General features: G+C 45.9%; 1 protein-coding gene across 4 annotated transcripts; it reads left to right on the forward strand.

Annotated features, from left to right (window-relative positions):
- Positions 1-5,936: 5,936 nt before the first annotated feature.
- Positions 5,937-15,618, forward strand: LOC120790432 (prothymosin alpha-A-like). Of its 4 annotated transcripts, none has more exons than XM_040127924.1 (6): positions 5,937-6,042; positions 6,158-6,250; positions 10,234-10,302; positions 10,412-10,502; positions 13,000-13,082; positions 14,071-15,016. In XM_040127924.1, exons 2-6 carry the CDS (start codon positions 6,188-6,190, stop codon positions 14,071-14,073), a joined length of 309 nt encoding a protein of 102 aa, XP_039983858.1. In that variant the 5' UTR covers positions 5,937-6,042; positions 6,158-6,187; the 3' UTR covers positions 14,074-15,016. The 4 variants fall into 4 exon arrangements, with proteins under 4 accessions (XP_039983858.1, XP_039983854.1, XP_039983856.1 ...); XM_040127920.1 differs by lacking the exon at positions 14,071-15,016 and adding an exon at positions 15,026-15,618 and having other exon boundaries at positions 5,952-6,042; XM_040127922.1 differs by lacking the exons at positions 5,937-6,042; positions 14,071-15,016 and adding an exon at positions 15,026-15,618 and having other exon boundaries at positions 6,061-6,250.
- Positions 15,619-16,738: the final 1,120 nt, after the last annotated feature.

Raw genomic sequence — 16,738 nt, forward strand, 5'->3', positions numbered from 1 at the left:
TGATCCTGATCCAAGACCATACCGTATCTGAACATAGATTTATTCTTTGTAACATTTTTGTTATTCTATTCCTACACAATACAGCTGAACAGTGCCAAGACTACAATAAGGCTAAGTAAGTAGTAAAGCAATTTAAATATGTTTGACAGCTGAGCAGCTCTGCTTTAAGAAAACATAAACTGCGCCCCATACTCCAGTAACACTCCAGTGCTACTGTTGCACAAAGCGTTAGAAAGGAGTTTGACAGCCTCTTCTCATATGCATATCTACGTCCCCAGCATGAAGAAAAACTGAGGTTCAGGTGCAGTTTTCAACTAACAGCAGAAGTTTCGGGTGCTGGTTTCCCAACTCTCCGGCTTATCAAGTCCAGGTCTGAACCGCACCAAGCTCACTGCTGCTCTTGATGACCTTCAACTAAGGAACGTTGTTCACCTGGCATACCTGCAGTATGCCCAACAGACAACTCTTCAGTCATTAACATGTGGTGACATACAACAAGTTTTCCATCATTAGCATGTAGCTTGCTAGCTACGTGACCTCTTGTCATTACTGTAACAAGGGGGAACACTGGGCTGATGAGGAGAGCAGAGAAGAGTCTGTTATGCCAAGCAGTGATTGATTATAATAAGTTCACACTATTATTATTATTTTTGTTACCATTACTATTACCATACACCTCCATATTGAACCGGCCCTGTTCTATCTTCTGTTTCCTCCTGCTCTCTCTCTCTCTTTTCTTTCCCCCTCTCTCCACCTCCCTCTCTCCTCCATATTGCTCTTTCTTTCTTTCTCTCACCCCTCTCTGTCATGATTTGGCTCTAGATAAATAAAATTGACTTGAACTGACTAAATGAATCAATACTGGAACTATTTGAAAAATATTGAGGCGATGGTGAAACAGCAGGGAGTACAGTTTCAACTATTGTTTACTTATCCTGCACTTTTTAAACTTTCACTCTCACTGTTTGTTTCTCATAATATTACGTTTATTTGAAACCTTTCATGCAACAGAGGTTACCTTAGGGCACTTTTCATGTAGAGCAGGTCTAGACCGGACTCTTTATAGTTATATTTACAGAGACCCAACATTCCCACATGAGCAAGCACTTGGCAACAGTGATAAGGAAAAACTCCCTTTGTACAGAACCCGGATCATGGTGGGGGGGGCGTCTGCCCCGACCGGCTGGGTTGAGAGAGAAGGAGAGAGAGGGGGGGGGGGCTGGATGGAGGAAAGAGAACATAGAACATACTGATTCCACATAAAGATGTATGATTTAAGACTAATAAATACAAAAAATAAGTACAATATTAACAATAATTAGTATTATAATCACACTAACTATAAGACTAATAATAATAATTGAAGCAGTGGTTGGGATCATGGGGCAGTAGGTGGTTTGCAATCACAGACCCAGACTCTGCAGCACCAGAGGCAGAAATACCTGCAGAAAGCGACAGGAGGAGAGAGGTGCATCATGGGAAGTCCCCCGGCAGTCTAGGCCTATAGCAGCATAACTAGGGGCTGGTTTAAGCCCTGCCATTCATTAGTATTGCCTCTGCCATCTCAAAATATCAGCAGTTGTCATACAAATCATAATCATAATCATAAAAGCAGAAAGGTAAAGGTGTGTTCACCCCATCAGCAGAAACATGTAAATGAGGTACTAGTTACTTTTCCTCCACAACTCAACAGCACAGAGCAGTGTGTCCCTCCACACTCACTCTGGGGTGTCTGCCCGCTGTCAATCCACTACTGCCCTCTGCTGTCAGAGCTACAAATCAGGGTTTAAATGACCTCACGGTCGACTGTATGTGAACCGGATAACCAGGCATTTAAACATTTGCTAATATTAATCCCATAGAGAGGGTCACAAAAAGAGCATCTTCATTCATAACTGTAGTGTCAATAGTCAGTGGTTGATTCATATGAAAACCAGTAGTACTATAACAATAATAACAGTAAGAGTGGAGGAAAAATCGGAGAAGCCTGTTGTGCCGTGGATGACATCAATTCTTTGAATGATTATTTCATCATTGATTTCTCACTTAAATATGCCATATAAACATGTTATGGGACTGTATTACATCATGCTGTAACCATTCTGCAGAATGTTTCTCTTACCTGTTCCTCAACCCATCCCTGCTTCCATCCAAATCTCCAAAACCTTTCCAATTACCCAGAAGGGCCAAGAGAAATAAATTAATGAATTGACAATAATAATAATAGAGATCAGAGAGGTTCTAGTTAAAAATGAATGGTCTGATAAATACACCTTGCCCCTTTAAAATGAGCTGAATTCATTGTACTAGTGTTAATACTGGATTTTATTTTGATGTAAATGCCAGTGGTGGTGCATTTGCAGCCATTCTGCAAACAGCTGGTTGACAGCTCAGTAGTTCTTTTTTACCAAATGGGAGACACATTGGTGTCAGAAATTCCCCGATATCTCAAATACAGAATTACACATCAGAGGAAGATGTGAGTGGTTTTTCCCACTCAGCTGCTCGTAATCATGGTTTTTAGCTATACGATGTGAATGCAGCATTAGGACAAGTATTTGCGAGAAATATCTCAGTCTTACCTGAATTTGAACTCAAACCACCACCACGTAAAAGATCAGTGGTTAGGACTCTCCTACACAGAGCACAACATCTTGTCAGCAAGGAGCAGGATAGAAAAAGGGGGCTGCAGTAGCTCCTGGGGGTTTTTCGGGGCAAATGGATACAAAGAGTGACATTGAGTATCCCACCCCAGGCTGACACTGCGAAACCAACAGGAATGATCAGAAGCATCTGAGTTGGACTCCCTTACATATTGTCGACATTTAGATGTAGACAATATCTGACAAGAGTCACCACAAATCTGCACTGGTGGGGGCACTGTTTAAAGTGAGACAACGAAATGCGATGCAGGACGTCTAACTGGAGTAACAAATTATAAGTCATCAAATGCCAAAACACTGCACAACGGTTTGTAATACTCATTATCGTGGCAACTATTTTATCTCTAGCCACACCACGTAAACTGTCATAGACGCTGATTTCGCTTTTCCATGGTTGGTGCTTGGAACATAACGCTATAAGTTTTAAACTGTGCAAAGACTAACACATCACCATAGGGCTAATGTCGGTCAGATGTCACTCTTCTAACCAACAACAACATCAATACAAATAAAAAATGATTGACAAACAATTCCCTCTACCACCAAGCAAGTAAAATGAATGGCCAGCTGTTAGTCCCTCAGAAGGAAGGTGGTTCTCCTGCAGGATGTGCACTTGATGAATTGATCAGAACCTTCTGGAGAGGTTCTTGTGGCAGTTCAACACAGCAACGTGGTTCGGCCTCCCTTGCCCCATTGTGGAATGTAAGTAGCTCTTCAGAGGCCATAGGCTTGAAAAAGACCTCTCGGACGAGGGAGATGTCACAGGGTCGGCCAGTTTCGTCAGCCTAGGTAACATCATACTCAAGGGAACTCCTTTTCGCCCTTTCAACTACGTCTTAAAAAGTAGTGAGAGAAATACATCTTGGTTTCGATTTGTCAATGCACATATCTCGATGCAGTGTCCTGTCAGTGTTTGTCAAAATCGTCCCTGTAAGTTCTCAGGATTTGTTCACAGTTGTTTTTTCCTGTTACCAATTCCTTGATTACCTGCGCGTGTTTGAACACAGGGGTTGTATTCAGGAATCCAGAGATGTTAATGTGGAGTCCATCACGTCATAATAGTCTGGGGGACTGAGGGAGATGAGATGCCGCTTCGTCGTCTAGTGGACACTGTATTTTTTTCGACTTTGGCAATGTTGGAAGCTCCAGTTCAAGTTCACATGCTGCTATTGTCATGCTCCTCAAGAAGTCTTCACACCTTCCTCATGAAGGTGTTGTATTTCCTCTCTGAGTGTTTCGATTATCCTCACAGCTTTATGTGGGCGAAGTACGCTGTGTTGCAGTGCCGTATTCAGTGAGAGAGAAAAACATCAGCAGCACTTTCAGTGTGAAAAAGGTGTCAAACCTGTGCAGCAGCATAAGTAGGCCATTGGCTTTTCCTCCTGCATCACCTCTGTCATTCAGAGATAAGTCCTTAATGAGTTGTAGTTTGATGCAATGGACTGTAAGGATGCTGTTTTCACAGTCCAGCGACTGTGTGCTATTCCTTAAACCGTTCCAGTCGCTTTGGAGGATTTCTGACAAGTGTTGTGAGGTCATGAATGAGCACCATAAAGTTGTGACATGCTGGGATATTTTGGGGGACGTCCTGCACCACTAAATGAACAATGTGAGCCAAGCAGTGGATACACAGGGCTGATGATTCCTCTTCTTGTACACGAGCCTGGAGGCTTCGGTGTAACCCAGAAAAATTTGCTGCCCCATTGTAGCATTGCCCCCTGCATTTTTTGAGTGGTAGGGCAAATCTCAGCCAAGCATCTTTTAACAGTCCATAAATGGTTTCTGCAGCCATGTTTGATGTCTCATAAAATCCGACAAACAGTTCCTCGCGCTCCAACTTTTCACTCACAAAATGTAAACATGGAAACAACTGCTCCTTGAATGTTGTGTCAGCAGTTTCATCCATAATCCCAGAGGATACGTCAGCTGCTTTTATCTCTGCGATTCAAGTTCGGAGTGCATTACGGGCCAAAATTTTGATCATCCTAGCCACGTAACTTTAGTAGCTGATTCAAATTTGACTCCTCATTGGTGTGTCCGCAAACAGCTGATCCACGACAGGTAAGGTACTGGATGGAAGATGATATCTGTAAGAAAGCACATCTTGCTTCAAACATTTGTTTATGTTTACTCTTAGAAATGGCCGTTTCAATATTTACACCTATGGTTAGAGCGTCTATGACTCCAAGTGATGCTCGATGGAGGCTTGACTTTACATGGTGTCGGAATCTTTCTAGTGCTTTAGTCCAGCTGGAGAATTCTGTCCTTTACAAATGCCTTTAAAACTCTTTGTCGTGTGAACTTCCAGGGAGTGGGGCATGGATTAGTCATTAGCTGCTGCAGAGCAGATCTGACAAAACACTCTTCTTGTATGTGGTTGTAGGTAATCCAGGGAAATGGTTTTATACATTTTGGTTGGTAGCCCAGGTCTTTAGTTCTTAGGGTCTGACAGGGTGCTAACGTTAGCTGTTGTTGACTTGTTAGCATAGCGGCCGCTGCAAGCATCACTTATCTGATTGGCCGGTTTTTGACCGCCTGGCCTAGAGCCAAAAAGGTCGCGACCTCAACTGTCAATTAAAGATGACGTTGTTTGAAAAAAACTGAGGGGGGAGCTGTTGGAAAACGGCAGCGTTTCCAGAGTAGACACAAAGTGAAAAATTGACTGCGGATAGCATAATTTCCCAGTCGGTGCTCACCACTCGCGCACTATGTAACCAGTAGAAATATGCCGATCGTCTTACAAAGTAATCTCCTAGAAATGTGTGACTGCTTGTATCGATCGGCCAGGGCAGTGGCATGCCGGATGACGTCACGTTGCAGCCGAAGTTGAGCACGGTTAAACTCTTTGGACCCTGTGTTGTTTTGCCGGAGCCCCCTGTGTGTGCACCCCTGCTACGCTTGCTGGACTGGCCCCATTCAAGTGAATGAGAGAGCTGTGTTTTTTCTGAACACCAGAAACAGACAGCATCTTCCTTCCGTGAACACCAGACCCAAACCGCTCACAGCATCAACTGCAAAGAGGTCAAAGGTCATCGACCAGAAGTCAGTGGACAACAAGAGGAAGATGAATGAGGACATTAACTTCTCATACGAGACTTATTTTTAGTTGAGTTGAATTTATGTTAAAAAGCAAGCCGCTGATGTGAGGACTTGAGCCCTGATTTGAAACAGCCAGTCCGGTCTGCCTCCAATTCGCTCCTGCCGTTACTTACAGCCAAACGCCCGCCCACTGTCACAGCCTGTGCTGGCTGATTGACAGCTGTATCAGCCACTCATTGGGCGCAAAGCGTCAGCTTTATGTTCACTCCAGTTCACTATCCAATCAGTTGAAATGTTCAACAGTCACGACGCCATATGGACTCCAGAGGCCGCCATGTTGGTGAGGGACAAAACCGCAGCGCTGTTAGCACACTCTTAAATCTTCTGACGTTTGACCGAAGTGAAGTGTTGCCCTCCCTTTTCTGTGGATTATAAATGAGTATTTTCTTAATCAGGGTCTTGATGGCAGTATTTATTCCTGAGGAATGTGGACACCACAGATAACGAGTGTCTTTGAGAAACAGAAAACCCAAGGCTCAGACACTGCAGTGAGTATTTGAGGTGTGTGTCTGCATATCGTTCATGATGCTACAGAGAACAGTTTCACAGTAACATGGTTTAAACGTCTGCCCACACACGTCCATGCACATTTCCTTCTCCCGCCCGCCCCTCCCCTCCCCTCCCCTCCTTCCTCTCTCACCCCCGCCCCTCCCCTCCTTCCTCTCTCACCCATCACTCACCCCGCTTCCCTCCCCTGTTTCTCTCCATCCACCCCTGCCGCTCTCTGTCCCTCCCCATTTCTCCGTGTCTAGTTCACTGTCTCATTCTATATCGATATGTAAGTGCTGTAATAATAGTACAACCCCCCCCCCAAAAAAAAACCCCAACAACAACACATCAGTAGACAAACACGTTTACAAGCAATCATCAATAACAGACGGGCCGGGGAGGAAAATGATATAAAAGCTGACCGTACACTTTAGACCGTGTAGCTTACATAAGCTGGGTAAGCGACAGTCGTCGAGAGATAGTCGTTGAAGTGCCAGAGCACTGAAAGCGGCAGCAGCAGTGGCAGGAGTAGTAAAACCCTTAGCTAGCTACTGCAGCAGCAGCAGCAGCAGCCTGCTAGTAGCACTGTCCGCACTTGTTGTGGTACATCAGCTGGAGTACCAGCACCAGGCTGGTCGGAATAGTTCGAGTAGGAATGGGCATGACAGGTCTGACTTGCCGGTTTGTACTTGACGAAAAACCAAAACACTACAGTCAAGTACGACGCTTAGAATTCTTTTTAAATTCAGTGCAAAAAGCACTCGCATTTTGCCGGAGTATTCCCACTTTTTGCAGGGTTCGTCCTTGGGCTCAGCTCACGTCGGAGCAAGATTTTTCGCTTCTCCGGCGGCTGCTATCGGATGACAAAGACTGGCGTGAAACTCGCCGATGGGCCGCGGGCATCGGTTGACCTGCCCAACAGAGGTGGCTCTGCAGGACTGAACCCGCGCTGGGCAGCGAGAGGTGTACGGCGGTGCTTTCGGTCGGAGCCCCCGGCCAACAGTGAGCTGGGACCGTGACTGGGACGACAGGGTTGCTGCGCGGCACGACTTAGCGAGGGGTGAAAGCCTCACAGTGGGGGCATGTGTCTGTGTGGGTTTATCGTAAAGCCAGAGAGGGACAGATTAAAGATGAACACACACACACACACACACACACACACACACACACACACACACACACACACACAGAGAGAGAGAGAGAGGGCTGTCTATTGTTTCCCTCTGGTCAATCGCAGGCTGAACATTGACGGACCAATCACCGTGCACTTCCAGACACCTTTCGCCTCCCACTGGTCTATAAAGGCAGGAGCTCCGGCTGCAGGACACGCCGCTGGCAGGACACCGTCTTTTCTCAACGCTGAGTACCCGGAGGATCCTGCGTCTGTCTCTTCATTTTGCAATATTCGGCCGGGATATTAACTAAAACATGGCGGACAGTAAAGTCGAGAGCAGTGGAGAGCTTAGCACCAAGGTAAGGACGAGAGAGGAAGAGACAAGGACGCCGCGCTTTCGCTAACTCCTGCCTCCATTTCTAAGTGTATTAGTAATTTGCCTATTTTCGGCACAGTGTCGACACGAAGGGCGACTCTCCGTTGAGGAAAATCTACCAAAAGCCCGTGTCTTTTGAAAGTAGCCCATTTCGACGTGAAACTCCGCACTCCCGCAGTCCGCAGAGAAGTCTAGGTGAAGCAGCTGTGAGGATGCTTGAGGAGCAAAGGCAGGCTGGCGAGGGTACCGGTGGAGGGGAGCTTCCTCCGGGGGCATCAGACCCGAAGGGATGCCGTTTTACCCGCTACGTTTACGGACTCCGTAGCTGCTCCATCCAGGTCGCGGTCGCTGTAAGACCTGCCAGCTCGAGGGTCACTGGCCGCCACTTTGTGCCTCTTCTGGAAAAGAAACGCGACGACTCTCGGACTCGAGCGACGTTTCCGCCTGCAAAGCCGGAGGCTAGTGGCAAGAGCGAAAGGGGCTGCTGTTTTCTTTTCGAAGGGGGTGACAGCGGGTCTTTCACATGGACACGCACACCCACACGCCGCTCTGAATAGCATGTCAACCTGCTGTTTGGAAGGAGTTTTCCGTTCGGAGTCCGGGCCGAGCGACAGCCGCGGGTAAAAACCTGGATCACAACGGCTCCCGGTTTAGACTCGCCAGCCCGCGACACTAATCGGTGACGCGACAGAACAAGAATCTTAGTCTCTTCACGTCGAGCTCCTCCGGAGCTGCGGTGAACGCTTGGCGGGCTTCCTCGGCGTCTCTGTTGATGACCAGACGCTGGAGAGTCGCTCCTCCCGGTCTCGGTCCGGATTCTCGTTTTCTTTGATAGGCTGTGCCCGACTCCGCCGTCCCTCCTTCGGGCTACCTGCTGCTCCCGCTGAGCGCGGGATGCCGAGGCGCTTAGTGTTGGTCTCCGCCGGCCCCCGCGCTCGTTTCTGGGCTGTCGAGGGGAGCGGGTGACAGTTCAGAGCGAGGTGATTGGAAGGAAAGCCTGCTGCTTAGGTGTGTGCGTGTGTGTGTGTGTGTGTGTGTGTGTGTGTGTGTGTGTGTGTGTGTGTGAGAACCACAGAGCCCCCCCCCGCGCTTCCTCCAGCAGCTGGCGGCGAGGGGCGAGTCGTGCCTGCCTCACCGAGCTGTGCGCCAGTTCGAGACGTGGTGCTGAGTGGGAGGAGGACGGGATGGACGGACCGACGGACAGAGTGTAACAGAGAAGGGTCTCCCCGCGTACTGCAGCTGTCACCGGGCGCAGAGGAGTAAAGACCGCGCCATCCACACGGACATTTACATGCCGTTGGGGGGGGGGCATGGTGGACAGGTGGTCCAACAGGGTGTGCATTCTTCTGGCTGACGAGGTAACAGGTAGTGTGTGTGTGTGTGTGTGTGTGTGTGTGTGTGTGTGTGTGTGGGGCCAACGTGCGCACGACCAGAAGAGGCTGGAGACAGCGGCAGGGATGCCTCGTATGCTGTGTAGAAGCTTCCGATGAGATGTCCAGTGCTGTTCGGGCGAGATTAAGAACGGAAGGCCCGTAACACCGGGGCTGTCTGAGGAACTTTGTCAGGAAAGAAAACATTTGCTTGCTCTGGCACCTGATCCGATTAGCCGAAAGGGAATAAGCAGCTTGTGCGCTGCTGGGAGTTGTAGTCCTTGCACTGGCGTGTCTGTGGTTCCTCCACCATACTGCCTCTGGCTGAACGGCAGCAGCGACGGACAGTGTCAAGTTTCAGCCAGTAGGAGATGGGAGGGACTTGGAAAGAACTGGCCAATGGGAGGTCTGGGCTTCCAAGTACCACCTGACAGCCGAAGGCAACTTGCAGCCCAGCTCCATGAGGGTGAGGGTGGGGGTGGGGGCACACCTGAGTTTCCCTCCTTTTTCGGCAGGACACACTTGTGTCTGTTACCGATCAGAGTAATAAAGGGCCAGCTCTGGGGATCGGAGCCAGGACCAAACCAAAACCATTACTTTCTCACTAAGTTCATGTTTTCCAACTGGAACTGGAGCAAACGTTTGTCTGTGTGGCCTATTGGTAGGGATGGAACTTTCTACATATCCAGTTCCAAATCATTTTAATGTCTTTCATTTAATTGCAATTATTACAACATCAAGTTTTTCAAATGCAAACAAATGTATATAGAAACAAATGGGACACATGTTCACTCTAAGCAACTAATTAATCATCTGCATTTCTCAATAATAAAACAAAATCCCAATAAAATAAAAAATGGCATGTGCTCTATGGGGTATCGTATACTGAGACTGAGTCTGCTTTGTCCCCTGCTCTACACAGAATATGAGCAAAGTGCAGCCACGGTTCCCAGACACTTTGACTGCAGAGTCAAGTACGTGAGACAGAAGAAATTACACAGAGACAATGCAAAGCTCAGGAAAAACATTGGGGTTGTCAGATTTGGTCATTAGCTTGTTTCTTTTGTCCTTGAGTTATTTACACAACACTACTTTCGTAAAACAGGACACGTTTGCTTTCAGGAGCTGAAGGAGAAGAAACAGACTGAAGAGACTGAGAATGGAGAGGACGCTGCTGCAAACGGCAAAACTGTAAGACAGCTCCCCCTGTTTCTCTTTCTCTCTCTCTCCGCTTACAGAGCTTGAAAGGTCCTTGTCTCTCTCTGCTGGTGACGAATGTAACTCTGTCTCACCCCGTCAGGACGAGGAGAACGGCGAGCAGGAGAATGAGGGCGAGGAGGACGAGGAGGACGTGGGAGAAGAGGAGGAGGAGGAGGAGGAGGATGGAGAGGGTAGGTGTCTTCATACCCTGCTGAAAAAAAGAGGAGGAGGAACAACAGAAAGTCAGTAAAGGTTGCGACACCCAGCGAGTGCACAGCTGACACTATGTCTGTGAGAGTCACACTCTTTATTATGGGATGATGATGTTGCCAGAACAAAAATATTCATGTACATTAGCAGAGTTTTAGAATACTGTTCAAACTTTTATTAACAAATAACCAACCAAATTAACAGTCACCTTCATTATGTGGGAAAGCAGCTGCGTGTAATAAAAGGAACTCAATTCAATTCAAGTAATACTCTGACACCATAGCAGCTCCCAGACGAGACCTAATTCCCAGTCACACGGTTAGCAGAATCTGGTTGTGTGGTCAGGAGCTCCAGGACAGAGGCCTGGTCCAGCGCGCACTCTGAAGGTGATGATAGATAGCATTAACGTGGCCTCAGGACTTTTTGAACACAAAGTGTCCCCCCTAATTAATGCCAGCTCCCTTATTGACGCAACCGGTGTTACTGGAAACTACTGGACTTCTTTAGAATGCAAGTAAGCTCTTGGTTTCGAAGGGGGACGTTTCTTTGACATGTCAAGCAACCAGACAGAACCAGGATTCACAAACGTATTTGCAAATACTTCCGTGCAGGAAAAAAATTAAACTTTGCTGTGTGACGTAAAGATGTAAAGACTGTGCTGTCACTGTTACTGAAACACAACTACACACTGGGTGGCTCAACTAAGCAGGTGAGTTCACTGGATTCCTGTTTATTCAGTAGAAGAGTTGGCCTGCCACCTGGCGGCCAACCTGTACAACTGCACGATGTCCGTGAGTCTACGCTGACTTCACTATGCTCACCGTAACGGGGAGTGAAACCCACACTCAAGGAAGTTCACGTAACCGTAAACAAATAGAGGAGCTGTCAGGAGGCCAAATATCCTGAGCCTTTATACGAAAACCTGCAAGCAAGATGAAGCATCCGCAACTCATTGCGAGTTCCCGTGGTTGTTTTTGAAGGGTCTTATAAACCGTGACCGCGTTTTCGTTTTGAGCGAGTTATCCCCGTGAAGAAAACTAGGCTAGATGATATTGCATGTTTGCGTTATATAGAAATACAATACATACAAATATTAGAATGCATCTATTAAAATCTTGTTGGATATGTGTGCGCTTGAAAAGAGAGAACTGAGTTGCGTCAGGCTGACCCCTGTTTTGTAACGTTCACACAGACCCCGGTCTGCATCTGCAGGTCGAAACACTTGACGGCCAAACCACCGAATCCTAGCGGTGCTGGTGTACACCCTTTTTGACAGAGTTGTGCGCTTCGCTGTCCTTAGCTGTGGTGGCGGCAATGTTCACGCTGGAGAGTGAATATGAACTGAGAGTGTCGTTTTTGGATGGCTCGTTTTGACCTTTGTCCAGTTTTACAAAAGGACGATTAAATTATAGACTTTAATGAATGATCATTTTCTCCTCTGTGGTTGCGGTGCTTACGTTCTTTACTCCTCCTGTCTGTTTGCAAGGGAGTCCCTCTCCAGCAGCAGGCGTCTTATTCCAGAATATCTCCTAAATACCTTCAAAGTCCAAAGTCACTCACCCTCATTCATTATATCCATGTTAATTGAGACTCATTGTAATTCAGGATTCCTCAAAGGTTACTGCTAAAGCAGAATATTCCCACTGTTGTATGAGCCACCTTCAGTGTGTTTTAATTTTCATAGAACTTAAAGGATGGGGCTGGTGTTAATTAATTTTTCTTACTGGCAGCAAATCCGTAATAAGACCAGAAGGTACAGTGGGTTTCTTGTGTCTCTCAACACTTTCTGACTTTCCCTACCCTGTTCCTACCGAAGATGTAAATCTTTAAAAAACACAGACCGGTATATAGTTTCATTTAAGAAAAAAAGGTAATTTCCTAAAACACCTGGCCCCTGCAGTTTTTATCAAATGTTACTCAGACATAGTGCATTTGTTGGGGCCTGTTTTCAATGGTGAATTAATACACACTTGGTTCTCGGTTACAAGCAGCACTGCAGCATCTTTCACTCCTGTTTAGGAAGCTATAGTACATTGTTTTTAATCCCCTTAATAGTAACCTAGTTTCCCTGACATTGCATTGCCTGTATATTACAGGAGTTCCTATGCGGATCACCATAAACCCAGATTACACACCTAAGTACCAAACCCGGAAGCTATCTATATCATTTATCAGTACACTCAGAGGCATGACTACCTGCGGCAGCTGCTCAGTGCTTTCTCAACCGTCTGCCGGCCTCACAGTATTTCACACTGGTCACCTTGTGAGAAGGTTAATGAAGTGGAATGTTCAAGTATCTCGGAATGAGAGAAGCAGCAGTGACGGATAAGGGGAGCCTGCAGCTAGGTTTACTAAAAGCTCAGTGCAATCCTGTAACAGCTCTGTTGTATCCACATAGTGATGTGATGGGAGCAGTGTTATCCAGCCGACTCGAGCCCCGTGTTCATCCAGTCACTGTGGTTATCTGTGTGTATTCAGGTGATGAGGAGGATGATGAAGAAGACGACCTTGATGGGCCGACGGGGAAGAGAGCAGCTGAGGACGACGATGATGATGAAGAGGTGAGGAAGAGTTGCCGTACCTTCAGTTGTAGAAAGAGCAACGACCAAAGAAGTACATAACAATACGATGGAGATGAATGGAATATAGCTTGAGGTGCTCACAACTTTGAAAAATGACATTTAAATAACAACTGTGTCCAGAATCTACAGATCACAGGGTCAAAACATTTCATAGGGATTTTTTTTTTTCCTGGTAGTGGTAGATAGAAGTTCTCTGTACAGAGCCCTCACAACTTCTGACAGCGGAAGGAAAAAGTATTGCATGGTGGTCCATGGCGCATACACACTTCTGCTAACAGTAGCACAGTGCATGGTTTTTTGACATAAAAATGACGGGATGTGACTGTAGGGCCGCCAGTGACGACGCAGAATGAGGATGACTCACAAGCGTCTGAAATGTCGGTTCACTCCCTGCTGCAGAGTTAAGCACTCGGTGTCTGTCAAACAGCGAGTAATGAATGAGTGACCGAGGGACATTGTTTGTGGAAATAAAAGTTGCTGTGTCGTTTAAATGTCACTCTCACCGCTGTGAGCACCACAAACTAAATTCCATTCAGCTGCATTGGAGCTGATGATCAGCACATCTATCACAGGTCCACGGGTATAAATCAGAAAGCCTGATGTTAGTGTCCTCCTCCTCCCTATGGTCAGATCTTGGGACGATCTCAGTATCCAGGGTGTCGTTAAAGCCGTGGCACTTCTCAAACTTCACCAGGGGCTCCAAACGTGTAGATTGTCCACATCATTCAGTGCAATTCAATTTTATTTATACAGCAACCAAACCATAACAGAGGTTACCTCAGGGCACTTTTCATGTAGAGCACGTCTACACCGTACTCATTACAGCCCCGACCGGCTGGGTTGAGAGACAAGGGGAGCATAGCACAGTACAATTACAACATATAGATGTACAATAATAATAATAACACTAATAATAAAAGTAATAAGTATAATCATGGCATCCATGTTTATCTTCACTGATGGGCAGTGAGCTGTGGGAACACACCTTTTTAGACCCTGGTCTGACGGCAGTAAGAAAGAAGAAGAGAGGATCAAATGTACAGCTCACAGATACTGAAGCCTTCTCTAAAGACGATGGCGACTCCATGAAAAATCCATGTCCAGCAAAGCAGGTGACAGTTGCTGGGAGGAGTCATGCTGGCTGAGGATTGATCTCTGATATTTAAAAGTTCAACTGTACATCTGCAACACTGAGTTCAGCTAGGTATATCATTATTATTATTATCACAACTATTACGAATAATGATTTAAAAATATTCCATAATATTTTCTGTTATTCTTCAAACAAAAGATGATATTACTCAATCACTTCAGTTCAGTTTTGCTGCTACTTTAGTCACAGTAGTAGAGAAATGGTTTTTTCAAAGTAATCAGGAAACTGACAGGCGTAATGGAAACACACCTAACTGTACCACTAGCTATTGTAGTACAGCTGAACCGTACAGACATCATTGTATCAACTAGAATAATTTCACATCATCATCAACATCTTTATGATGCACGGGGAGTACATTGAATGTCACTCAACGGTAGTGACTGACGGCTGCGATATCTTCGAGTTCAGCTAGGAGGACACAAATATTCAGATGCGTCATAGATTTGTGACGCAAATAATAGATGTAGTAATCCACAACAAAAACAGTCCAGTTTTAAAAAAAAGAGTTCCGCCTTTAGAGTCTTTCCCCTCATGCTAGTGAGCATGGAGCTGTGATTTGTTAAGGTTGATGCGTATCCCAGCATCCTGCACCACCAAGCTCCACCTTAACACGGCACAGCCCACATTACGGACTGTTTTCTTCTAACCAGCAGAGTGGCTTCATTTCCCCAGACCTCTGAAGAGGGAGATGAAGGTGTGGTTACTAGTGTCATGTTTACCTGAGATGGCGCTTCTCACCTTGTTCTTCTGTTTTGTTTTTTGCCAGGATGAAGTTGAAACCAAGAAACAGAAGACAGATAAGTAGAGTTTGCAGCGCCTGCTCTGTCTGGAGGACAATACCATCAAGAGACAACCAGTTTTCCAGCAAACCTTTAACACCTCAGTCCTCCCTTCTGAACAAGAATACTTTTAAAAACAGAATTAGTCTGTATTTTTATTTACATTTTATATTTTTGTAAATATTGTAAGGAGGTTGGCCATTTTGCAACAATGATCTTTCTGGGTATCAAGTGGTGCTTCGAGGACTTTTAGATCCAGACTCATCCACAGCCGTCCACATTCTGTATGAGCCAACCAGGGACATCCATCCCTTTACTACCACCACAGAAGAAAAAAACAAAAAACAAAAGACCCATACACACACCCTGGCTTCCTTTTATTACATCAGGGTTCTGCTTAGGGTTTCTCCAAGGTGTGTGTTGACTTGTAGTGGCATGGGGGAGTTACAGTGACTCAGCAGAGTGCTGGTTTGTATGAGATTCCAAGGCTGTAGTTTCTGCTGTCCATCTGTCATGGCCAGATGTTAATGTTCTTATTTCTGTGCAGTTTTGTTAAACAATAAACAGTCATTTGATTTTGTTGGTTTGTAACTGTGTTAGTTATATACCTGTAGAAAGAAAGAGGAGAATGAGTCATCAGTGAGGTGTGATCTTCTCACGGGGAGTAGTGCTCAGACGTGACTCCCACTGGCTGCATGTCCACGTTTGAATAATAAAAATCAGATCACTACGGATTTGAACGGCCAGGAAACCATCTATAAAGCTCCTCGATGTGGTCATGGATTACAGCTCGTCCACAAGCGTAGGCGTGAGTGATGTGAGTAAACGGCAGGCTGCCGAGGACTCTACGCTGCTGTTGGATTGTTGAGCTGGAGGAAGTGACCTCATCAGGCCTTCACGTGGAGCGAAGCTCGAAGACGATCAGACTTGTTCTTTGACCCACCGTCCTCTGGAGTTTTGAGTTTTGCGTGTCAAGGCAGAACACGCTCATTATGAAGAGCTAAAGCTGCACTCCTGTGTGACTAATTTCTGGTTTGGATTTAAGAACAGATGAGAATACAGAACAAAGTGTATCGACATGCTATTAATCTCACAATGAAAGTGCTGAACTGGGCAAATTCCGACCATTATGGCCAGTGTGAACAGATTTAATTTGCCGGCTGCCATGAGATATTAACTAGGACTGGAAGAAGAAATGAAAATAATTCTCATTTATAGTAAATATAGACTAAACAATTTTGTACTAGTTTTGATGCAGATTGCTCTGTAAGCGCTTTCACAACCACACTTCAGTTCCCATTTCTGTCCATCATCTAGACCTGCCTATGCTGTGTAGGGGAGCTGAGGACTGTTGAAGCGTGATCCAATTTCGCAATCCACCACCTCTTCTGGGTGATGAATTTCAGAAAGATTAAGTCACTGTGGCCTTAGTCATGAAGGGAAAGATTTACAGTGAGTTTTCTTTCTTGGTCCAGGTCTAGGGATGGCAAACAGACGTTGTGGTGTTTTAGTGTAAAATGAAAGTTTGAATTCGTCCTTGTGGTGGATGAGTTCAAATCCTACTGCTGTCTCCTCAGATCACATTAAAAGCCGTAGCACAGACAATATGGGTTGGTCTGGACGGCTGATATTGTTATATATAGGTCAATAAAGAAAGACAAGAAAGAAAAGCTGTTGGCACATGAACCAGTGTCAGTCCT

The sequence above is a fragment of the Xiphias gladius genome, chromosome 6 (assembly GCF_016859285.1).
Source record: "Xiphias gladius isolate SHS-SW01 ecotype Sanya breed wild chromosome 6, ASM1685928v1, whole genome shotgun sequence".
Classification (NCBI taxonomy): domain Eukaryota; kingdom Metazoa; phylum Chordata; class Actinopteri; order Istiophoriformes; family Xiphiidae; genus Xiphias; species Xiphias gladius.